The sequence below is a fragment of the Oncorhynchus mykiss genome, chromosome 11 (genome assembly GCF_057628025.1).
Source record: "Oncorhynchus mykiss isolate SJ-2025 chromosome 11, ASM5762802v1, whole genome shotgun sequence".
Taxonomy (NCBI): Eukaryota; Metazoa; Chordata; class Actinopteri; order Salmoniformes; family Salmonidae; genus Oncorhynchus; species Oncorhynchus mykiss.
Genome location: NC_143032.1, coordinates 13367501 through 13393924, shown reverse-complemented (window position 1 = coordinate 13393924; position 26424 = coordinate 13367501). Strand labels below are relative to the sequence as shown.

General features: G+C 42.7%; 1 protein-coding gene across 2 annotated transcripts in view; it reads left to right on the top strand.

Annotated features, from left to right (window-relative positions):
- LOC110535292 (histone-lysine N-methyltransferase 2C) overlaps positions 1–26424 on the top strand; it is a 232245-nt gene that overhangs the window by 48011 nt on the left and 157810 nt on the right. For both annotated transcript variants that reach the window (XM_036934913.2, XM_090189444.1), the window contains exons 4-5: positions 14251–14416; positions 16895–17113. In XM_036934913.2, coding sequence (XP_036790808.2) covers positions 14251–14416; positions 16895–17113 — 385 coding nt within the window. The remainder of the gene's footprint in view (positions 1–14250; positions 14417–16894; positions 17114–26424) is intronic.

The following is a 26424-nucleotide window of genomic DNA, read 5'->3' as shown; positions in this document are numbered from 1 at the left end:
ATGTCTTCGTTCAGCCACGACTCGTGAAACATAAGATATTAGTTTTTAATGTCCCGTTGGTAGGTTAGTTTTGATCGGAGCTCATCCATTTTATTATCCAATGATTGCACATTGTCGAATAGAACTGATGGTCGAGTCGGATAACCCACTCTCCGTTGGATTCTTACAAGACACCCCGACCTACATCCCTGATATCTCTGTCTCTTCTAGCAAATGACTGGGATTTTAGCTCAATTGGTTGGGAGCCTGTAAAACGACAGCCATCTCCTATGGTGCCATTCAATCACTTATCTGTCTATATAAGTTCCCACAGTTTACCGTGCAAGTCAGAGCAAAAACCAAGCCATGAGGTCGCCGGAATTGTCTGTAGACCTCCGAGACAGGATTGGAGGAAACCTGGCACCATCCCTACAGTGAAGCATGGCGGTGGCAGCATCATGCTGTGGGGATGTTTTTCAGGGACAGGGAGGCTAGTCAGGATCGAGGGAAAGATGAACGGAGCTAAGTACAGTGAGATCCTTGATGAAAATTTGTTCCAGAGCATTCAGGATTTCAGACTGGGGCGAAGGTTCATTTTCCAACAGGACAATGACCCTAAGCACACAGCCAAGACAACGCAGGAGTGGCTTCGGGGCAAGTCTCTGAATGTCCTTGAGTGGCCCAACCAAAGCCTGGACTTGAACCAGATCGAACATCTCTGGAGAGACCTGAAAATATCAGTGTATCGATGCTCCCCATCTAACTTGACAGGTTGCCGAGAAGATTGGGATAAACTCCCCAAATACAGGTTTCCCTAACTTGTAGCGTCATACCCAAGAAGACTCAAGGCTGCCAAAAGTGCTTCAACGAAGGGTCTGAATACTGCTGTAAATGTGATGTTTAATTTAAAATATATATATATATATATATATATATATATATATATATATATATATATATATATATACTTTTTTTGTACTTTTTTGTACTCCTTTTTCTCCCCAGTTGTCGTGATATCCAATTGGAAGTAAGTCTTGTCCCTTCGCTGAAACTTGAAGGGTATCTATCAGTTTTCCCCCGCGAGGTATCCATTGCTAAATGGTAGATCACTAAAGGCAAGTTCATACTTGTATGTCTGCAGATCCAAAATGTAGGCTTAGTTTCTGGTTTGTTATGGGATGTTTACAAAGCCATCTGCAGCTGCTGTCCGCGGGGGTCCCTCCTGCCCACCGTGCACATCCCCAAACATTTCTGACCCGTTATGTCTGTGGATGCGGCTTCATTGGAAAACAAGCCTCCATTCAAATAATGCATTATGCAAATCGACTGCCAGAGGATGGTCTAATATTTTAGAACGCAGTCAACGCCCCTGTTAGCTGTGTAGTGAGGCTTTGCTTTTCGCTGCTGGCATTTTGATGACCTGTAAATGGCTTCACAATCTTGGCAAATGCAACAGAAAGTCCAAGTAATTTTAACTGCATTTGTGCTGCTGTCACTCAAAAGTGTAAAGCGGTTTCCTTTCCTTAGGTCCTGTCCTCCATGAGCATTAGGTTTAAATGCGCAGGGCAGTCACATTTGTTATTCCTGTGTTTTGTATCATATTGTACAACAGTTGATGAAACTAACACTTTTTAAAAGTGTGATCAGTGTCATTTCCTGATAGTTGCTGGTTGAAAATACAATTTACTGAGGACCTTCTAATCTGCAGGTTTTGCATGGTGGAGTTTCAGCTTGCCTGGTAAGATCACCAGGTGGGAAATACATGAATAGAGCGATAATAAAGACTTCCAAACCTCTGCCTATAACAGCTAGTTTTCACTTTTCCCCTTTCCACTCAGACCACTTCTAGACAGTGTTTATGGTAAGGACTGATAAGGGAGGAAGAAATGAATTGGTATTGAGACTCATGCCTAGTCATTAGGGCTGGTGAATTTCCTGGGACCTCATGATATTATGACAATACTTTGGTGCCGATACAATGTGTATTGTGATTCGTTACTGTGATTTCACCATATTTCTGCTGCAGAGAGACAGAGCCATGAAGTTTTGATCAGTCATGAAATAAAAGTGCTGAAAACAAATGTGGCTCCCTGTTTAAAAAGAAGATGGAGAACAATCTATGAAGGAAAAATACAGCCAACTGGCGCAAAAATATTGCGATATTGTTGATACGATATATCGTCAAATAATATCCCGATAAGTAACTGTATATATTTTTCCACAATCACTACTATTCAATGAGATTCACCTAGTTTTCCCCAATGCAGAGTGAGATCATGTCAAAGCCTGGGGCTAAATTTAGCCAACCGCTTACCTAATCTTTGGCCACCCAATGCTCTGTGGCCTGTCCCGCCCTCATTGTACTTGTTCCCTAGGGCCCTCGAAGACGATCACACCAGCAAACATCATTAGCATCACTTGATCTGTTCCACTTCCAAAAAGTGACCTAACGTGCCCTTCTCCTCCAACACACACACACACACACACACACACACACACACACACACCCTTCTAACAAGGGTGGCTTAAGGTTCAAGGCACCCAGTCTTTGAATGACTCAATCATGTCCACGAGACATGTGACAGCTTTTTATCCTCCCCCTCCACAAAAGCTGCTTGCCGAAGATTAATTTCCTGCCTATTAATTACACTTCGGGGCCTCTGGGCTTTTGTCGTGGGATTTTCCTAGCCCCCCCCCCTCCCCCCACAAAGACTTAAACTGAAAGTAATTTAGGCTGAGTCCGTGTCAAAAGTGCATGAGGTCCCTGTTCTACTTGTACCACACTGAGTTGTCTCCCTTTCCCACAATATTGGCCTGTATGTTAAGGCCTATATTTTAATGCTGTCTTGTTTTTATTCCGTCTTATTTATGCAGAATGCTACCCATTTACCAAATAGGGCTATCTTCTGTATACCACCCCTACCTTGTCACAACACAACTTAACTTCTTTGGGGTAGGGGGAAGTATTGGGAATTTTGGATGAAAAGCGTGCCCAAATTAAGCTGCCTGCTCCTCAGCCATAAAAGCTAGAATATGCATATAATTAGTAGATTTTGATAGAAAACTCTCGTTGAAAACTCTGACGTTTCTAAAACTGTTTGTATGATGTCTGTGAGTATAACATGACAGGCAAAAACCTGAGAAAAAAATCCAACCAGGAAGTGGGAAATCTGAGGTTTGTAGTTTTTGACCTCAGCCCCTATGGAATACACAGTGGGATATTGGTAATTTTGCACTTCCTACGGCTTCCACTAAATGTCAACAATCTTTAGAAACTTGTTTGATGCTTCTACTCTAAAGGAGGGGCTCATAAGAGCTCTTTGAGTGAGTGGTCTGGCAGAGTGCCACAGGCTCAGTCTCGCTCGCTCACGTGAAAGGTAGCTCTCGTTCCACTTCATTTCTGAAGACAAAGGAATTGTCCGGTTGGAACATTATTGAAGATTTATGTTAAATGCACATCCCAAAGATTGATACTATACATCGTTTGATGTGTTTCTACTAACTGTAACGGAGCTTTTTTGACTTTTCGTCTGAAACTAGTGAACGCGCTTTATGAATGGATTACTGGACTGAAGGCGCTAACAAAAGGAGCTATTTTGACATAAATTATGGACATTATCGAACAAAACAAACATTTATTGTGGCACTGGGATTCCTGGGAGTGCATTCTGATGAAGATCATCAAAGGTAGGTAAATATTTATAATGCTATTCTGATTAATGTTGACTCCACAACATGGTGGATATATGTATGGGCTCTGAGCGCTCTACTCAGATTATAGCATGGTGTGCTTTTTCGGTAAAGTTTATTTGAAATCTGACTGTGGAGAGGTGGGACGCTCACGTCCCGAACGGTCCCAGAGAGGTTAAAAAGGGAAATAATTCCACAAATTAAACTTTGAACAAGGCACACCTGTTAATGGAAATGCATTCCACGTGACTACCTCATGAAGCTAGATGAGAGAATGCCAAGAGTGTGCAAAGCTGTCATCAAGGCAAGGGGTGGCTACTTTGAAGAATCTAAAATCTATTTTGATTAGTTTAACCATTTTTTCAGTTACATGATTCAATATGTGTTACTTCATAGTTTTGATGTCTTCACTATTATCCTACAATGTAGGAAATTGTACAAATAAAATCCCCTTGAATGAGTAGGTCTGTCCAAACTTTAGATGTGTGTGTGTGTGTGTGTGTGTGTGTGTGTGTGTGTGTGTGTGTGTGTGTGTGTTTTCAAGTGTCACAGCTGAGCAAAAGGTGGAGCAAGTGATTTATTAATGTTTATGAACTGAGGGTTGTGGGGGCGGGCTTAAAAATGTGATATTCCATATAAGCCCTCAACCATTTTTACACCACATCAGGAGACTACGTTAGAGGTCAAAAATAAATGTCATTCAATTGGGCAACTAGCAAGAGACAGTTGGCTAGCGTTTCTTTTGTTGTTTGCAAAACATATGCCCACTCAATGGATACAATTCATCATTCTACCAGGGCGGCCTACTTTCAAATCAAATTGTATTTGTCACATGCGCCGAATACAACCGGTGTAGACCTTACAGTGAAATGCTTACTTACAAGCCCTTAACCAACAATGCAGTTTTAAGAAAAAAAACTAAAACAAATAATGGAGCAGCAGTAAAATAACAATAGTGAGGCTATATACAGGGGGTACCGGTGCGGGGGAACCGGTTAGTCGAGGTAATTTAAGTAATATGTACATGTCTGTAGAAGTAAAGTGACCATGCAAGGATAATAGCAGAGTAGCAGCAGCTTAAAAGGGGGGGAAAATGTGAATAGTCTGGGTAGCCATTTGATTAGATGTTCAGGAGTCTTATGGCTTGGGGGTAGATGCTGTTTAGAAGCCTCTTGGACCTAGACTTGGCGCTCTGCTACTGCTTGCCATGCGGTAGCAGAGAGAACAGTCCTATGACTAGGGTGGCTGGAGTCTTTGACAATTTTTAGGGCATTCATTTGACATCGCCTGGTATAGATCCTGGATGGAAGGAAGCTTGGCCCCAGTGATGTACTGGGCCGTACGCACTACCCTCTGTAGTGCCTTGCGGTCGGAGTCCGAGCAGTTGCCATACCAGGCAGTGATGCAACCCGTCGAGATGCTCTTGACGGTGCAGCTGTAGAACCTTTTTGAGGATCTGAGGACCCATGCCAATTCTTTTCAATCTCCTGAGAGGGAATAGGTTTTGTCGTGCCCTCTTTATGACTGTCTTGGTGTGCTTGGACCATGAAAGTTTGTTGGAACTTGAAGCTCTCAACCTTCTCCACTACAGCCCTGTCGTTGTGAATGGGGGCGTGCTCAGTCCTCCTTTTCCTGGAGTCCACAATCATCGCCTTTGTCTTGATCACTTTGAGGGGAGAGATTATTATCCTTTTACCACCCGGCCAGGTCTCTGACCTCCTTCCTATAGGCTGTCTCGTCTTTGTCGTTGATCAGGCCTACCACTGTTGTGTCATCAGCAAACTTAATGATGGTGTTGGAGTAGTGCCTGGCTGTGCAGTCATGAGTGAACTGGGAGAACAGAAGGGGACTGAGCACACACCCCTGAGGGGCCCCCGTGTTGAGGATCAGCGTGGCGGACGTGTTGTTACCTACCCTTACTACCTGTGGGCGGCCCGCCAGGAAGTCCAGGATCCAGTTGCAGAGGGAGATGTTTAGTACCGGGGTCCTTAGCTTAGTGATGAGCTTTGAGGGCACTATAATTTTGAACTCTGAGCTGTAGTCAATGAATAGTATTCTCACATAGATGTGAAAGGGCAGTGTAGAGTGCAATAAAGAATGCATAATCTGTGGATCTTTTGGGGCGGTATGCAAATTAGAGTGGGTGTAGGGTTTCTAGGATTAGGATGTTGATGTGAGCCATGACCAGCCTTTCAGAGCACGTCATGGCTACAGACGTGAGTGCTACTGGTCGGTTGTCATTTAGGCAGGTTACCTTGGTGTTTTTGGGCACAGGGACTATGGTGGTCTGCTTGAAACGTGGGTATTACAGATTGACAGGGAGAGGTTGAAAATATCAGTGAAGACACCTGTCAGTTGGTCAGCGCATGCTTGGAATACACATCCTGGTAATCAGTCTGGCCCTGCGGCCTTGTGAATGTTGACCTGTTTAAAGGTCTTCCTCACATTGGCTGCGGAGAGTGTGATCATACAGTGGTCTGGAACAGCTGATGCTCTCATGCATGTTTCAGTGTTACTTGCCTCGAAGCAAGCATATAATTAATTTAGCTCATCTGGTAGGCTTGTGTCACTGGGCAGCTCTTGGCTGTGCTTACCTTTTGAAGTCTGTTATAGTTTGCAAGCCCTGTCACATCCGAGGAGCATTGGAGCAGGTGTAGTACAATTCGATCTTAGTCCTGTGTTGACGGGTCGTCTGAGGGCATAGCGGGATTTGTTATAAGCTTCCGGGTTAAGGTCCCCCTCCTTGAAAGCGGCAGCTCTACCCTTTAGCTCAGTGTGGATGTTGCCTGTTATCCATTGCTTCTGGTTGGGGTATGTATGTACAGTCACTGTGGGGACAACATCATTGATGCACTTATTGATGAAGCCAATGACTGATGTGGTGTATTCCTCAATGCCATCAGAAATATCCCTGAAAATATTCCATTCTGTGCTAGCAAAACAGTCCTGTAGTTTAGCATCTGCTTCATCTCACCCCTTTTTTTTTTTTTTTTTTTTGACAGGGTCCCTGGTGCTTTGTGCTTTAAATTTTTGCTTGTAAGCAGGAATCAGGAGGATAGAATTATGGTCAGATTTGCCAAATGGAGGGTGAGGGAGAGCTTTGTACTCGCCTCTGTATGTGGAATAAAGGTGCTCTAGAGTAAAAAAAAATAATAAAAAAAAATATATATATATATATATTTTATTTTCCTCCCCTCTGGTTGCACATTTAACTTGCTGGATTTAAGTTTCCTTGAATCAAAGTCCCCGGCCACTAGGTGCTCTGCCTCTGTATGAGCATTTTCCTCTTTGCTTATGGCCTTATACAGCTCAGTGAGTACGGTCTTTGTGCCAGCATCCGTTTGTGTAGGTAAATAGACAGCTACAAAGAATATAAATGCAAACTCTCTAGGTACAGTGCCTTGCAAAAGTATTCATCCCCCTTGGTGTTCTTCCAATTTTGTTGCATTACAACCTGTAATTTTAAATGGATTTCATATAATGGGCATACACAACGTTTTCCAAATTGCTGAAGATAAATTTAAAAAAGAACTTGTTTCAAAATGTAAAAAACTGAAAGTGGTGCGTGCATAACCCCACCCCTAAATAAGATTTGGTACAACCAATTACCTTCAGAAGTCATATAATTAGTTAGATTGCACCCAGGTATTACATTAAGTATCCCATGATCTCAGTATATACAGTTGAAGTTGGAAGATTACATACACCTTAGCCAAATACATTTAAACTCAGTTTTTCACAATTCCTGACATTTAATCCTAATAAAATTCCCTGTCTTTATTTTAAGAATGTGAAATGTCAGAATAATAGTGGAGTGATTTTATTTCAGCTTTTATTTCTTTCATCACATTCCCAGTGGGTCAGAAGTTTACATACACTAAATTAGTATTTGGGAGCATTGCCTTTAAATTGTTTAATTTGGGTCAAACATTTTGGGTAGCCTTCCACAAGCTTCCCACAGTAAGTTGGGTGAATTTTGTCCCATTCCTTCTGACAGAGCTAGTGTAACTGAGTCAGGTTTGTGGGAAACCTTGCTCGCACACGCTTTTTCAGTTCTGTCCACAACTTTTCTATAGGATTGAGGTCAGTGCTTTGTGATTGTCACTCCAATACCTTGACTTTGTTGTCTTTAAGCCATTTTGCCACAACTTTGGAAGTATGCTTGGGGTCATTGTCCATTTGGAAGACCTATTTGCGACCAAGCTTTAACTTCCTAACTGATGTCTTCAGATGTTGCTTCAATATATCCACATAAGTTTGCTCCCTCATGATGTCATCTATTTTGTGAAGTGCACCAGTCCCTCCTGCAGCAAAGCATGCCCACAACATGATGCTGCAACCCCCGTGCTTCACATTTGGGATGGTGTCTTTTGGCTTGCAAGCCTTTCCCTCCAAACATAACCATGGTCATTATGGCCAAACAGTTCTATTTTTGTTTCATCAGACCAGATGACATTTCTCCAAAAAGTACAATCTTTTTGTACTTTGTGTCTCCATGTGCAGTTGCAAACCGTGGTCTGGCTTTTTTATGGTGGTTTTTGAGCAGTGACTTCTTCCTTGCTGAGTGGCCTTTCAGGTTATGTCAATATAGGACTTGTTTTACTGTGGATATAGATATCTTTGTACACGTTTTTACTCCAGCATCTTCACAAGGTCCTTTGCTGTTGTTCTGGGATTGATTTGCACTTTTCTCACCAAAGTACGTTCATCTCAAAGAGAGAACATGTCTCCTTCCTGAGCGGTATGACGGCTGCGTGGTCACATGGTGTTTATACTTGCGTACTATTTTTTTGTACAGATGAACATGGTACCTTCCGGCATTTGGAATTTTTTTCTGAGGTCTTGGCTGATTTCTTTAGATTTTCCCATGTCAAGCAAATAGGCACTGAGTTTGAAGGTAGGCCTTGAAATACATCCACAGGTACACCTCCAATTGACTCAAATGATGTCAGTTAGCCTATCAGAAGCTTCTAATGCTATGACATTTTCTGGAATTTTCCAAGCTGTTTAAAGGCAGTCAACTTAGTGTATGTAAACTTCTGACCCTCTGGAATTGTGATTTAATCTGTCTGTAAACAATTGTTGGAAAAATTACTTGTGTCATGCACAAAGTAGATGTCCGAACTAGAGGTCGACCGATTAATCGGAATGGCCGATTTAATTAGGGCCGATTTCAAGTTTTCATAACAATCCGAAATCGGTATTTTTGGACACCGATTTTGCAGAGGTTTTAATTTGTTTTTATTTTTAAAAACACCTTTTATATAATCTTTATTTAACTAGGCAAGTCAGTTAAGAACTAAGTATCTGACTGAGCAGTGGTAGGCAGAAGCAGGCGCGTAAACATTCATTCAAACAGCACTTTCGTGCGTTTTGCCAGCAGCTCTTCGTTTTGCGTCAAGCATTGCGCTGTTTATGACTTCAAGCCTATCAACTCCCGAGATGAGGCTGGTGTAACCGAAGTGAAATGGCTGGCTAGATAGCGCGCGCTAATAGTGTTTCAAACGCCGCTCGCTCTGAGCCTTGGAGTGGTTGTTTCCCTTGCTCTGTATGGGTAACGCTGCTTCGAAGGGTGGCTGTTGTCATTGTGTTCCTGGTTCGAGCCCAGGGAGGAGCTAGGAGAGGGATGGAAGCTATACTGTTACACTGGCAATACTAAAGTGCCTATAAGAACATCCAATAGTCAAAGGTTAATGAAATACAAATGGTATAGATAGAGAGAGTCCTATAATAACTACAACCTAAACCGTCTTACCTGGAAATATTGAAGACTCATGTTAAAAGGAACCACCAGCTTTCATATGTTCTCATGTTCTGAGCAAGGAACTTAAACGTTAGCTTTCTTACATGGCAAATATTGCACTTTTACTTTCCCCAACACTTTGTTTTTGCATTATTTAAACCAAATTGAACGTTTCATTATTTATTTGAGGCTAAATTGATTTTATTGATGTATTATATTAAGTTAAAATAAGTGTTCATTCAGTATTGTTGTAATTGTCATTATTACAAATAAATAAATATCATCCGATTAATCGGAATCTGCTTTTTTGGTCCTCCAATAATCGGTATCGGCGTTGAAAAATCATAATCGGTCGACCTCTAGTCCGAACCCACTTGCCAAGACTATAGTTTGTTAACAAGAAATTTGTGGAGTGGTTGAAAAATGAATTTTAATGACTCCAACCTTCCGACTTCAACAGTACAGTCGACGCCATAAGTTTTGAATGACACAAATATACATTTTCACAAAGTCTGCCCCTCAGTTTGTATGATGGCAATTTGCATATACTCCAGAATTTTATGAAGTGATCAGATTAATTGCAATTATTTGCAAAGTCCCTCTTTGCCATGCAAATGAACTGAATCCCCCAAAAAACATTTCCACTGTATTTCAGCCCTGCCACAACAGGACCAGCTGACATCATGTCAGTGATTCGCTCGCTCACAGAGGTGTGTGTTGACATGGCTGGAGATTACTCTGTCACACTGAGTTCGAATACCAGACTTGTAGCTTCAAACAGAGGGTTGTGCTTGTATTCATTGTTCTTCCTCTGTCAACCATGGTTACCTGCAAGGAAACATGTGTCGTCATCATTGCTTTGCACAAAAATGGCTTCACAGGCAAGGATATTGCTGCCAGTAAGATTGCACCTAAATCAATCATTTATTGGGATCGTCAAGAACTTCAAGGAGAGCGGTTCAATTGTTGTGAAGAAGGCTTTAGGGCGCCCAAGAAAGTCCAGCAAGCACCAGGACCGTCTCCTAAAGTTGATTCAGCTGTGGGGCCTGGGAACCACCAGTACAGAGCTTGCTCAGGAACGGCAGCAGGCAGGTGTGAGTACATCTGCACGCACAGTGAGGTGAAGACTTTTGAAGGATGGCCTGGTGTCAAGAAGGGCAGCAAAGAATCCACTTATCTCCAGGAAAAACATCAGGACAAGACTGATATTCTGCACAAGGTACAAGGATTGGACTGCTAAGGACTGGAGTAAAGTCATTTTCTCTGATGAATCCCCTGTCCGGTTGTTTGGGGCATCCGGAAAAAACCTTGTCCGGAGAAGACAAGGTGAGCGCTACTATCAGTCCTGTGTAATGCCAACAGTAAAGCATCCTGAGACCATTCATGTGTGAGGTTGCTTCTCAGCCAAGGGAGTGGGCTCACTCACAATTTTGCCTAGGAACATAGCCATGAATTAAGAATGGTACCAACACATCCTCCAAGAGCAACTTCTCCCAACCATCCAGGAACAGTTTGGTGACTCTCCTTGCCATAAGGCAAACGTGATAACTAAGTGGCTCGTGGAACAAAACATCAATATTTTGTGTCCAATCCTCCATGGCCAGGATACTCCCCAGACTTGATCCCATTGAGAACTTGTGGTCAATCCTCAAGAGGCAGGTGGACAAACAAAAACCCACAAATTCTGACAAACTCCAAGCATTGATTATGCAAGAATGGGCTGCCATCAGTCAGGATGTGGCCCAGAAGTTAATTGACAGCATGCCAGGGCGGATTGCAGATGTCTTGAAAAAGAAGGGTCAACACTGCAAATATTGACTCTTTGCATCAACTTCATGTAATTGTCAATAAAATGAAATACTTGTTACTATGGAATACTGAAGTATAATTACATCTGACAAAAAGACACTTAAGCAGCAAACTTTGTGGAAATTAATATTTATCATTCTCAAGACTGGTCACATCTGAATATACCAGTTCCCGAAAGGCATCAGTCTGCAACACCACTAAGCAAGCGGCTCCATGAAGACCAAGGATCTCTCCAAACAGGTCAGGGACAATGTTGTGGAGAAGTACAGATCAGGGTTGAGTTATTAAAAAATATCCAAAACTTTGAACAACCCACGGAGCCCCATTTTTTAAAATCCATAAATAAATTGAAAGAATATGGCACCACAACCTGCCAAGAGAGGGCCGCCCACTAAAACTCAAGGACCAGGCAAGGAGGGCATTAATCGGAGAGGCAACAAAGAGACCAAAGATAACCCTGAAGGAACTGCAAAGCTCCACAGAGGATATTGGAGTATAGGACCACTTTAAACTGAACACTCCATAGAGCTGTGCTTTACAGGAGAGTGACCAGAAAAAAGCCATTGCTAAAATAAAAAAATAAGCAAACCATCCTGTGGGGATGTTTTTCTTAGGCAGAGACTCGGAAACTGGTCAGAATTGAAGGATGGCTCTAAATACAGGGAAATTCTTGAGGAAAACCTGTTTTAGTTTTTGAGACTGGGACGGAGGTTCACCTTCCAGCAGGACAATGACCCTAATCATACTACTAAAGCAACACTTGAGTGGTTTAAGGGGAAACATTTAAATGTCTTGGAATGACCTAGTCAAAGCCCAGACCTCAATCCAATTGAGATTCTGTGGTATGACTTAAAGATTGCTGTACACCAGCCGAACCCATCCAACTTGAATGAGCTGGAGCAGTTTTTGCCTTGAAGAATGGGCAACCATGCCAGTGGCTAGATGTGCCAAGCTTATAGAGAGACCAGAGACATGCAGCTGTAATTGCTGCAAAAGGTGGCCTCAAAGTATTGACTTTGGGGGGTGAATAGTTATGCACGCTCAAGTTTTCCGTTTTCTTTGTCGTTTCTTGTTTGTTTCACAAGAGAAAATATTTTTCATCTTCAAAGTGGTAGGTAGGCATGTTGTGTAAATCCAATGATACAAACTCCCGAAAAATACATTTTAATTCCAGGTTGTAAGGCAATAAAATAGGAAAAATGCCAAGGGGGTGAATACTTTCGCAAGCCACTGTAGATAGTGTGGTCTACACCTTATCATGAGATACTCTACCCTACGCAAGCAAAACTTCAAGACTTCCTTAGATACCGTGCACCAGTTGTTTACAAATATACAGTGGGGCAAAAAAGTATTTAGTCAGCCACCAATTGTGCAAGTTCTCCCACTTAAAAAGATGAGAGTCCTGTAATTTTCATCATAGGTACACTTCAACTAGAAAATCACATTGTAGGATTTTTAATGAATTTATTTTCTAATTATGGTGGAAAATAAGTATTTGGTCAATAACAAAAGTTTATCTCAATACTTTGTTATATACCCTTTGTTGGCAATGACAGAGGTCAAAAGTTTTCTGTAAGTCTTCACAAGGTTTTCACACACTTGCTGGTATTTTGGCCCATTCCTCCATGCAGATCTCCTCTAGAGCAGTGATGTTTTGGGGCTGTTGCTGGGCAACATGGACTTTCAACTCCCTCCAAAGAGTTTCTATGGGGTTGAGATCTGGAGACTGGCTAGGCCACTCCAGGACCTTGAAATGCTTCTTACGAAGCCAGTCCTTCATGTGATAAATAATCTACATAATGAAGTAATAACTTGGTCAATTCGTCAGTTTTTATTTTATTTATCACAGCCATATAACCTAGATTGAAAATAGCATTGCTACAATATTTTTTTTCGCTGGCCTAAAGTTGGCCACTGATTTGAATGATTGACTGGCCCGGAGGGTTTCCAGAAACTCCCCTGGCTGGCAGGCAGCCCTGTATGTCAAACCCTGCCTATTTTTTCAGGGCTTCAGCCCCATCTTACCCTATTGAAAATGAATAATCAAAATGGAAGTGTACTTAATAGCTAAGGTATTGAATGTTGCCAGGCAGAAAGCAAGCAAATATGCTGACCATATACGCCAACAGTGGTAGGCATTGTTGATAAATGTTATTTGCCTGTCTGTCCCATTGACGTAAAGTTTCGAAACAATAGTTTTGAAAAAACACAATTCTAACCATTTTGGTCTGACATTATTGTCTCTGAACTGCTGTGTGGGCAACTCTTCAGCGAGCGAGAATTTTTTTTTTTTTTTGTCGCTTTGAAGGTCACGACATCTCCTTTTGCTCAGACATGTTGTTGTGACTATTGCAGGCGGTGATTTTGAGATGAATTGACTGGATTTCAGTCTTTCTCATCCTGAAAGGGTAGCCAGAGTTCAAAGCATTCACTCAACCCATACAATCTCACTGTTGCTTTTAGTAACACTTGCGCAAATAATGTTTGTATTGTTTGTTTGCTGGAGAAAAGAAGGTCGTGTTCATTAGGGCTTGCAATGGAAAATGTTTTAACGTTTTGCAACCGAACAAAAATAAGCATTTCTTAGCTGGTTTTCCTCTGTTTGGTGCCTAATGAATAATCCAGGGTGCCAGTTGTGCTGAGCGTTGACTGGCAGGTGAGGGGTTAGTTTTGCATAGACAATGAGTTTTAATTGAAAGAACTCTGTTTGCATAGTCTGGCAATTCATGTCACAACAAAAAGATCAGGCATTGTGGTCCTTTACATCCAGTGACTAAAAGAGCCCTAAGTGAAACTAAACCAGGTTTCTTTTGAATGTGTTGTGGCTCATGTCAACGGTGTTACCAAAGAGAAATGCGTCAACGGGGTAACCAAAGAGAAACATGCTAGTTTGAACTGGATTATGTTAATTTGGGAGTGAACACTACTGCCATCCATTGGCTAAATGGTCTGTTCAATTCAATAAACATTCTGTCTTGGAGTGTATCAATGAATAACATTGTAACCTCTACCCCCTCTTTTACCCACAGAAGTTAAGGAGCTGGTCCTGGATGTTGAGGAGGTCATCGTGCCCCTGTTGTCCAGCCCTGTGCCCAGCCCCAGGGACGACAGACCCCTTTCTCCACTATTCCAGCGCTCTGTGTCGGAGGACTCAGCAGGATCCTCTGCCTCGGCCTTGGAGCACGCCAAAATCCGGTAAGGAGGGGCAGTGTGGTTGGAGTAGAGTGGGGTACAAAGTGATATAGAGGTGTCTGTATGCAAGATGGACAGAATAAGGTAGAGCAGGGTAGAAAAAAAGCAAAATTAGATTCCAATAAGAGGCAAAGAGAGTAAGACTGAAATTCTAGCCATTCTCAGAGAGAGTGTGAGGGAGAGGGTCACACTAGAGAGAAGGAGAGACTATCAAATAGAAGCCATTAGAGAGCGAGAATATGACTGTTTCAGACATGGTGTGTGTGAGGCGGTGGCGAGTGAGAACTGTGTGTGTGGTTAACAGTGGCTGGGTTGCGAGGCGTGTGTGTATGGGTGTTTGTGCACCCTATAAAACTAGTCTGAGTAGAGCGGGAGGGAGAGTGTGTGTGTTGAGAGAGCGAGAAACAAGCAAAGAAAATAGGGTATTTTTCAGGGAGATGGTGGGAGGTGGGGAGGGAGGAGGATGTGTGCTTGCACGCTCGAGTGAGCCACCGCGGTGAGGAGAGAGGACGTGGAAGGGGGAAGCGTGCAGGGAAGGTAAGCGAGGGAGGTAGAGAGGCTGGTGGGGGGAGGGGAACGAGCAGCAAAAATAATTGAGTGCCGGGGATTGTGGGTAGCGGGGAAAAGCAGGCTGGGTAAAGAGGTCTCAGGGCCCTCGGCGGTAACCTGGCAGCTTGCAGACTGCAGGGCTGCTACTGTAATTAGTAAAGGGAGGGGGTGGGGGAGAGATGGGAAAGGGGTGGGCTTTTTCTTTCTAGTCCCAATTAGCAGAGATTGTGCTCCCGCTAATGTACAGCACAGAGGCCCCGGCAACATGTGGAGGGAGGCAGGAAGTCACACACGCATGTACTCACATGCATACTTTTTAGCTGCTGACAAAAAAAGGCTCTGGGTGTGTTTGGTACCTGAGCACTTCAGATGGCTCTACTATACTATGAAACTGCATGGTGGTGCTGAAAATAAATTAATAGGTGACTGTAATGAAGACTGAATTCTACACTGTTAAACAGTTAACCTATACTGAGAAAAATATAAACGCAACATGTAAAGTGTTGGTCCCATGTTTCATGAGCTGGAATTAAAGATCCCAGAAATGTTCCATATGCACAAAAAGCTTATTTGTCAAAAATGTTGTGCACAAATGTGTTTACATCCCTGTTAGTGAGCATTTCTCATTTGCCAAGATAATCCATCCACCTGACAGGTGTGGCATATCAAGAAGCTGATTAAACAGCATATTCATATCACAGGTGCACCTTGTGCTGGGGACAATAAATGGCCACTCTAAAAGGTGTAGTTTTGTCATACAACACAATGACACAGATGTCTCAAGCTTTGAAGGAGCTTGCAATTGGCATGCTGACTGCAGGAATGTCCACCAGAGCTGTTGCCAGATAATTGAATGTTCATTTCTCTACCATAAGCCATCTCCAACATCGTTTTAGATAATTAGGCCGTACATACAACCGCAGACCATGTGTAACCACTCCAGCCCAGGACCTCCACATCTGGCTTCTTCACCTGCAGCATCGTCTGAGACCAGACAGCTGATTAAACTCAAAAGTATTTCTGTCTTTAATCAAGCACTTTTGTCGCGAAAACGTATTCTGATTGGCTGGGCCTGGCTCCCAAGTGGGTGGGCTTATGCCCTCTCAGGCCCACCCATGGCTGCGCAACCTGCATAGTCATGTGAAATCCATAGATTAGGGCATCATTTATTTATTTCAGTTGACTGATTTCCTTATATGAGCTGTAAAATTGTTGAAATTGTTACGTGTTGCGGTTTATATATTTGTTCAGTATAAATGAAATCCATCTGACATGACCCTTTTATTCTAACTGCCTACTAGGGCCATGTCGGTGTGTGTGTGTGTGTCTCTGTGTCTCTGTGTCTCTGTGTCTCTGTGTCTCTGTGTCTCTGTGTCTCTGTGTCTCTGTGTCTCTGTGTCTCTGTGTGTCTGTGTGTGTTCAGCACTATGCACAAGCAGCCAATCCCTTAATACCCGACTCAAAAATGTTGCTGTCGATCAATGGGTTAGGCGGCTTTGTGGATTCTGTTAGACGGCTTCTTGGATTTGGAATAAAATGCAGCATTCTCAAGGGACATCATTACCAACCTGGTTTTTCCAAAACAAATATCTGAAATATTTACTGTATCCCTGATACCTTTTTTGATTCTTTTTGTTGTTGTTGTAGCTGTCAGCATTTACCTCCATGTTGGAAGTGTATCAGATTGAAAGCAATATGGCTGCGCAGGTCTCTGTATGGATGTTGTCAAACGATACTGTCTTATAGGTGTTTTTAACCAATGTTGGTATGTAGATGGAGATGTCCTCTTCTGAGGACATATCTTTTTAGTTTTTTTTTTACAGCCTTTCTGCTACATATATATCCATGTTACATACCCATTTTATGTACATGGTAGTTTTATATACAGCACAAACCTGTTTCCTAACCCCTGTTTCTCCCATGTTTCCCCAGTGAAAAGCTGTGTGCCTTCTGCTACAGTGGGGAGAAGAGTTTCCTGGGCCAGGGCGACCTGATGGTGTTCGGCCCCACGCCCGGCTACGTGCCGCTGCACATCCGCAACCGCCGCGGAAGCTCAGAGAAAGACGACGACTACCACGAGGACGACTTCCAAGACGACGACCAAGACACCAAGAGCCCGGGGCAGCGCGACAGCGGGAGGGGACTTAAAAAGTAAGTTGCCTTAAATATTTACATCTTGGGTAACTCAGAGTTGTTTGGTTGGTTTACAATGGCCATTCAGCTAGCAGTGGCAATTTCACACTTGCGATTTCATTGTGATGGTGGTGTTTATGATATATTAACTTGGCAATGTCGATTATTTTAGCGGTATTGAGTCTCTTGAAGTCATGTTGAATCTCTCAAGTTCCCATTCACCAGTATTGACCCAAGAGTAGCAAGTTTTTTGGGGAAATGGTGTCAGTACGTTCTATCTAGTCTAGGATGTCATTGGGCCCTAGACACGTCTTCATTTTAAGCTGCGAGGGGAACAGAAATGGCTGCTTGACTCTGTAGACCTAATGACTGTTTTTGGGCTACTGAGACTCTTTGATTTCACCATTGGCATTGATTTTGCTGGAGAGAAAATGACAGCTGAAATTATACCTGGGAAAGTGGGTCTACTTTTCTCCAGAATTGAGTGGGATGGTTGGGGGTAGACGCACACATGTTGGCTGCTGTCCAATGTTACCAGGATGTGCTGTGTAATAACCTTGAAGACCTTTGAACCCTGGTAAGTGGTCAAAGCTAAACTGGCAGACGTCTAATTACAGTGCCTTCGGAAAGTATTCAGATCCCTTGACTTTTTCCACATTTTGTTACATTTAATCAATTTTAGAATAAGGCTATAATGTATTTTTTTCTATCTATACCCAATACCCCATAATGACAAAGCAAAAACAGGTTTTCAGAAATGTTATTTAATTTATTACAAATAAACTGAAATTACACATTTACATAAGTATTCAGACCCTTTACTAAGTACTTTGAAGCACCTTTTGGCAGCGATTACGGCATCGAGTCTTCTTGGGTATGACTCTACAAGCTTGCCACACCCGTGTTTGGGGAGTTTCTCCCATGCTTCTCTGCAGATCCTCTCAAACTCTGTCAGGTTTGATGGGGATCGTTGCTGCACAGCTATTTTCAGGTCTCCAGAGATTTCAAATAAAAATCTACTAACATTTTATTGGTCACATATTTAGCAGATGTTATTGCGGGTGTAGCGAAATGCTTGTGTTCCTAACTCCAACAGTGCAGTAGTATCTAACAATGCACACATCTAAAATAATGGAATTAAGAAATGTATAAATTAGATCAAGCAATGTCGTAGTTGCATTGACTAGAATATAGTATATACATATGAGATGAGTAAAGCAGTATGTAAAAATTATTAGTGGCCATAGGGCAGCAGCCTCTAAGGTGCAGGGTTGCGTAACTGGGTGGAAGCTGGATAGTGATGGCTACAGTGCCTTGCGAAAGTATTCGGCCCCCTTGAACTTTGCGACCTTTTGCCACATTTCAGGCTTCAAACATAATGATATAAAACTGTATTTTTTTGTGAAGAATCAACAACAAGTGGGACACAATCATGAAGTGGAACGACATTTATTGGATATTTCAAACTTTTTTAACAAATCAAAAACTGAAAAATTGGGCGTGCAAAATTATTCAGCCCCCTTAAGTTAATACTTTGTAGCGCCACCTTTTGCTGCGATTACAGCTGTAAGTCGCTTGGGGTATGTCTCTATCAGTTTTGCACATCGAGAGACTGACATTTTTTCCCATTCCTCCTTGCAAAACAGCTCGAGCTCAGTGAGGTTGGATGGAGAGCATTTGTGAACAGCAGTTTTCAGTTCTTTCCACAGATTCTCGATTGGATTCAGGTCTGGACTTTGACTTGGCCATTCTAACACCTGGATATGTTTATTTTTGAACCATTCCATTGTAGATTTTGCTTTATGTTTTGGATCATTGTCTTGTTGGAAGACAAATCTCCGTCCCAGTCTCAGGTCTTTTGCAGACTCCATCAGGTTTTCTTCCAGAATGGTCCTGTATTTGGCTCCATCCATCTTCCCATCAATTTTAACCATCTTCCCTGTCCCTGCTGAAGAAAAGCAGGCCCAAACCATGATGCTGCCACCACCATGTTTGACAGTGGGGATGGTGTGTTCAGCTGTGTTGCTTTTACGCCAAACATAACGTTTTGCATTGTTGCCAAAAAGTTCAATTTTGGTTTCATCTGACCAGAGCACCTTCTTCCACATGTTTGGTGTGTCTCCCAGGTGGCTTGTGGCAAACTTTAAACAACACTTTTTATGGATATCTTTAAGAAATGGCTTTCTTCTTGCCACTCTTCCATAAAGGCCAGATTTGTGCAATATACGACTGATTGTTGTCCTATGGACAGAGTCTCCCACCTCAGCTGTAGATCTCTGCAGTTCATCCAGAGTGATCATGGGCCTCTTGGCTGCATCTCTGATCAGTCTTCTCCTTGTATGAGCTGAAAGTTTAGAGGGAGGGCCAGGTCTTGGTAGATTTGCAGTGGTCTGATACTCCTTCCATTTCAATATTATCGCTTGCACAGTGCTCCTTGGGATGTTTAAAGCTTGGGAAATCTTTTTGTATCCAAATCCGGCTTTAAACTTCTTCACAACAGTATCTCGGACCTGTCTGGTGTGTTCCTTGTTCTTCATGATGCTCTCTGCGCTTTTAACGGACCTCTGAGACTATCACAGGGCAGGTGCATTTATACGGAGACTTGATTACACACAGGTGGATTGTATTTATCATCATTAGTCATTTAGGTCAACATTGGATCATTCAGAGATCCTCACTGAACTTCTGGAGAGAGTTTGCTGCACTGAAAGTAAAGGGGCTGAATAATTTTGCACGCCCAATTTTTCAGTTTTTGATTTGTTAAAAAAGTTTGAAATATCCAATAAATGTCATTCCACTTCATGATTGTGTCCCACTTGTTGTTGATTCTTCACAAAAAAATACAGTTTTATATCTTTATGTTTGAAGCCTGAAATGTGGCAAAAGGTCGCAAAGTTCAAGGGGGCCGAATACTTTCGCAAGGCACTGTATGGATGTATGTATGTGTGTATATATATATATATATATACACACACACACACATCTATATACATACATACATACATACATATACATTTGCAAACGTTTTGAAAAACCTGTTCTCACTGTCATTATGGGGTCATTTGTGTAGATTGCTGAGGAATTATTTTAATAATAAAAAATATATTTACATAAGTATTCAGGCATTTTGCTATGAGACTTGAAATTGAGCTCAGGTGCATCCTGTTTCCATTGAACATCCTTGAGATGTTTCTACAACTTGGAGTCCACCTTTGGTAAATTCAATTGTTTGGACATCATTTGGAAAGGCACATACATCCATATAAAAATGTTCCACAGTTGACAGTGCAAAAACCAAGCCATGAGGTCGAAATAATTTTCCGTGGAGCTCCGAGACAGGGTTGTGTCGAGGCACAGATCTGGGGAAGTGTACAAAAACATTTCTGCAGCATTGAAGGCCCCTAAGTGGCCTCCATCATTCTTAAATGGAAGAAGTTTATAACCATCAAGACTCTTCCTAGAGCTGACCGCCTGGGCAAACTGAGCAATCGGGGGAGAAGGACCTTTGTCAGGGAGGTGACCAAGTGTAACGGTGTGCACGTCAGGAAGCAAGTTCAGGGAGTGAGTGTTTTAATAAATAAACGTAACATAAAACAAAACAAGAAACCACGAACACACAGACATGACACAGAAACAATGACGCCTGGGGAAGTAACCAAATGGAGTGACATATATATATATAGGGGAGGTAATCAGGGAAGTGATAGAGTCCAGGTGAGAGTAACGATGGTGACAGGTGTGCACCATAACGAGCAGCCTGGTGACCTAGAGGCCGGAGAGGGAGCACACGTGACACAAAGAACCTGATAGGAGAACCTTCCAGAAGAACAACCATCTCTGCAGCACTCCACCAACTCAGGCCTTTATTGCAGAGTGGCCAGACGAAAGCAACTCCTCAGTAAAAGGCACGACAGGCCGATGGAGTTTGCCAAAAGGCACCTAAATACTCTCAGACCATGAGAAACTAGATTCTCTGGACTGATGACACCAATATATAACTCTTTGGCCTGAAAGCTAAACACCTCTGTCCGCTTTGAGGATAACACAGTGCCACCGACGCGGCCCGCTACCAAGGACTGTGGGCTCTCCTTCTCCATGGCCCACGTGAGTAAGACATTTAAGTGTTTTAACCCTTTGCAAGGCTGCCGGCCCACACGGCATCCCTAGCCGCGTCCTCAGAGCATGTGCACACCAGCTGGCTGGCGTGTTTACGGACATATTCAAACTCTCCCTATCCCAGACTGCTGTCCCCACTTGCTTCAAGATGTCCACCATTGTTCCTGTATCCAAGAAAGCAAACTGAACTCAATGACTATCACCCCGTAGCACTCACTTCTGTCATCATGAAGTGCTTTGAGAGACCTCTACCTTACCGGACACCCTAGACACACTTAAATTTGCTTACCGCCCCAATAGAACAACATACTTTGCAATAGCCATCGCACTGCCCTTTTTTATCTGGGGGAATACCCAGGTAAGAATGCTGTTCATTGACTATAGCTCAGCATCAACACCATAGTACTATCCAAGCTCATCATTAAGCTCAGGGCCCTGGGTCTGAACCCCACCATGTGCAACTGGGTCCTGAAGGGCTGCCCCTAGGTGGTGAAGGTAGGAAACACCACTTCACTGATCCTCAACACAGGGGCCCCACAAGGGTGCGTGCTCAGCCCCCGCCTGTACTCCCTGTTCACCCATGACTGCGTGGCCACGCTCACCTCCAACTCAATCATCAAGTTTGCAGGCGACAACAGTAGTAGGCCTGATTACCAACAATGACAAGACAGCCTACAGGGAGGATGGGAGGGCCCTGGGACAGTGGTGCCACGAAAATAACCTCACTCAACGTCAACAAAACAAAGGAGATGATTGTAGCTTCAGGAAACAGCAGAGGGAGCACGCCCTTAAGTCACATCAATGGGACCGCAGTGGAGAAGGTGGAACACTTCAAGTTTCTCTGCGTACACATCACTGACGATCTGAAATGGTCCACCAACAGAGACAATGGTGAAAAAGGTGCAACAGCACCTCTTCAACCTCAGGAGGCTGAATACATTTTACAGACGCACAATTGAGAGCATCCTGTCTAGCTGTGTCCCCACCTGGTACGGCACCTGCGTTGCCCGCAACCACAGGGCTCTCCAGAGGTGGTGTGGTCTGCCCAACGCATCGCCGGGGGTAAACTACCTGCCCTCCAGGACACCTACAGCACCCGATGTCACAGGAAAATCATCAAGGACATCGACCACCCAAGCCATGGCCTGTTCATCCAGAAGGCAAGGTCAGTACTTGTGGATCAAAGCTGGGACCAAGACTGAAAAACAGCTTCCTTCTCAAGGCCATCAGACTGTTAAATACAGTGCCTTGCGAAAGTATTCGGCCCCCATGAACTTTGCGACCTTTTGCCACATTTCAGGCTTCAAACATAAAGATATAAAACTGTAATTTTTTGTGAAGAATCAACAACAAGTGGGACACAATCATGAAGTGGAACGACATTTATTGGATATTTCAAACTTTTTTAACAAATCAAAAACTGAAAAATTGGGCGTGCAAAATTATTCAGCCCCTTTACTTTCAGTGCAGCAAACTCTCTCCAGAAGTTCAGTGAGGATCTCTGAATGATCCAATGTTGACCTAAATGACTAATGATGATAAATACAATCCACCTGTGTGTAATCAAGTCTCCGTATAAATGCACCTGCACTGTGATAGTCTCAGAGGTCCGTTAAAAGCGCAGAGAGCATCATGAAGAACAAGGAACACACCAGGCAGGTCCGAGATACTGTTGTGAAGAAGTTTAAAGCCGGATTTGGATACAAAAATATTTCCCAAGCTTTAAACATCCCAAGGAGCACTGTACAAGCGATAATATTGAAATGGAAGGAGTATCAGACCACTGCAAATCTACCAAGACCTGGCCGTCCCTCTAAACGTTCAGCTCATACAAGGAGAAGACTGATCAGAGATGCAGCCAAGAGGCCCATGATCACTCTGGATGAACTGCAGAGATCTACAGCTGAGGTGGGAGACTCTGTCCATAGGACAACAATCAGTTGTATATTGCACAAATCTGGCCTTTATGGAAGAGTGGCAAGAAGAAAGCCATTTCTTAAAGATATCCATAAAAAGTGTCGTTTAAAGTTTGCCACAAGCCACCTGGGAGACACACCAAACATGTGGAAGAAGGTGCTCTGGTCAGATGAAACCAAAATTGAACTTTTTGGCAACAATGCAAAACGTTATGTTTGGCGTAAAAGCAACACAGCTGAACACACCATCCCCACTGTCAAACATGGTGGTGGCAGCATCATGGTTTGGGCCTGCTTTTCTTCAGCAGGGACAGGGAAGATGGTTAAAATTGATGGGAAGATGGATGGAGCCAAATACAGGACCATTCTGGAAGAAAACCTGATGGAGTCTGCAAAAGACCTGAGACTGGGACGGAGATTTGTCTTCCAACAAGACAATGATCCAAAACATAAAGCAAAATCTACAATGGAATGGTTCAAAAATAGACATATCCAGGTGTTAGAATGGCCAAGTCAAAGTCCAGACCTGAATCCAATCGAGAATCTGTGGAAAGAACTGAAAACTGCTGTTCACAAATGCTCTCCATCCAACCTCACTGAGCTCGAGCTGTTTTGCAAGGAGGAATGGGAAAAAATGTCAGTCTCTCGATGTGCAAAACTGATAGAGACATACCCCAAGCGACTTACAGCTGTAATCGTAGCAAAAGGTGGCGCTACAAAGTATTAACTTAAGGGGGCTGAATAATTTTGCACGCCCAATTTTTCAGTTTTTGATTTGTTAAAAAAAGTTTGAAATATCCAATAAATGTCGTTCCACTTCATGATTGTGTCCCACTTGTTGTTGATTCTTCACAAAAAAATACAGTTTTATATCTTTATGTTTGAAGCCTGAAATGTGGCAAAAGGTCGCAAAGGTTCAAGGGGGCCGAAATACTTTCGCAAGGCACTGTATATATATATACTGCTCAAAAAATGAAGGGAACACTAAAATAACACATCCTAGATCTGAATGAATGAAATATTCTTATTAAATACTTTTTTCTTTACATAGTTGAATGTGCTGACAACACAATCACACAAAAATTATCAATGGAAATCAAATGTATTAACCCATGGAGGTTTGGATTTGGAGTCACACTCAAAATTAAAGTGGAAAACCACACTACAGGCTGATCCAACTTTGATGTAATGTCCTTAAAACAAGTCTAAATAAGGCTCAGTAGTGTGTGTGACGCAATTATTAGAAAATGGAAGAAGTTCAAGATGATGGTCAATCACCTTCGGTCTGGGGCTCCATGCAAGATCTCACCTCGTGGGGCATCAATGATCATGAGGAAGGTGAGGGATCAGCCCAGAACTACACGGCAGGACCTGGTCAATGACTTGAAGAGAGCTGGGACCATAGTCTCAAAGAAAACCATTAGTAACACACTACGCCGTCATGGATTAAAATCCCGCAGCGCACGCAAGTTCCCCCTGCTCAAGCCAGCGCATGTCCAGGCCCGTCTGAAGTTTGCCAATGACCATCTGGATGATCCAGAGGAGAAATGGGAGAAGGTCATGTGGTTGGATGAGACAAAAATAGAGCTTTTTGGTCTAAACCACTCGCTATGTTTGGAGGAAGAAGGATGAGTACAACCCCAAGAACACCATCCAAACCGTGAAGCATGGAGGTGGAAACATCATTCTTTTGGGATGCTTTTCTGCAAAGGGGACAGGACGACTGCACCGTATTGAGGGGAGGATGGATGGGGCCATGAATCGCGAGATCTTGGCCAACAATCTCCTTCCCTCAGTAAGAACATTGAAGATGGGTCGTGGCTGGGTCTTCCAGCATGACAACGACCCAAAACACACAGCCAGGGCAACTAAGGAGTGGCTCCGTAAGAAGCATCTCAAGGTCCTGGAGTGGCCTAGCCAGTCTCCAGACCTGAACCCAATAGGAAATCTTTGGAGGGAGCTGAAAGTCGGTATTGCCCAGCAACAGCCCCGAAATCTGAAGGATCTGAAGAAGGTCTGTATTGAGGAGTGGGCCAAAATCCCTGCTGCAGTGTGCAAACCTGGTCAAGAACTAGAGGAAACGTATGATCTCTGTAATTGCAAATAGGTTTCTGTTCTGTTTTTCTGATGTATCAAATACTTATGTCATGCAATAAAATGCAAATGAATTACTTAAAAAATCATACAATGTGGTTTTCTGGATTTTTGTTTTAGATTCCGTCTCTCACAGTTGAAGTGTACCTATGATAAAAATTACAGACCTCTACATGCTTTGTAAGTAGGAAACCTGCTAAATCTGCAGTGTTATCAAATACTTGTTCTCCCCACTATAAATGCTTGAATTCAAGTAAGACATCTCTCGACATGAACTGTTCAGAGGAGACTGCGTGAATCAGGCCTTCTAGGTCAAATTGCTGCAAAGAATACACTACTAAAGGACACCTATAAGAAGAAGAGACTTGCTTGGTCCAAGAAACATGAGCAATCTACATTAGACCGGTGGAAATCTGTCCTTTGGTCAAATGAGCCCAAATTTTTGATTTTTGCTTCCAACTGTGCTGTCTTTGTGAGACTCAGATTTGGTGAACGGATAATCCCCACATGTGTGGTTCCCAACGTGAAGCATGAAGGTGGTGGTGCTTTGCTGGTGACACTGTTGGGGATTTATTTAGAATTCAAGGCACACTTAACCAGCATGGCTACCACAGCATTCTGCAGCATTCCATGTGAAGCTGGTTGAGAGGTTGCCAAGTGTGCAAAGATGTCATCGATGCAAAGGATGGCTTCTTTGAAGAATCTCAAATATATTTCGATTTTTCACATTTTTGGGTACTATATGATTCCATTTGTGTTATTTCATAGTTTTGATGTCTTCACTATTATTCTACATTGTAGAAAAGAGTAAAAATAAAGAAAAATCACAGAATGAGTAGCTGTCCAAACTTTTGACTTTTCGTTTGTCATTGTATGTATGTATGTATTCTTTCAAACATTTATTTTTTATTTTTTTTACAACAAATCAGACATTGAATATATCTCTAAGCATGATCAAGTTAATAATTATGCTGTGGATTATGTATTCAATCACCCACACACATCAAACATAGTCGTTCTTTTGAGCTGCAGGACAAGAGTGAAATTGCTCAGGGATGTTACGAATAGGCCATTGATGATTTTAAAACGGCTATAGGATGGTGGAAAACTGAGGTTGGATCAACATTGTAGTGACTCTACGAAAATGACCTAAATGACAGAGTGAAAAAAAGAGAACAATTTTACAGAATATAAACTATTCCA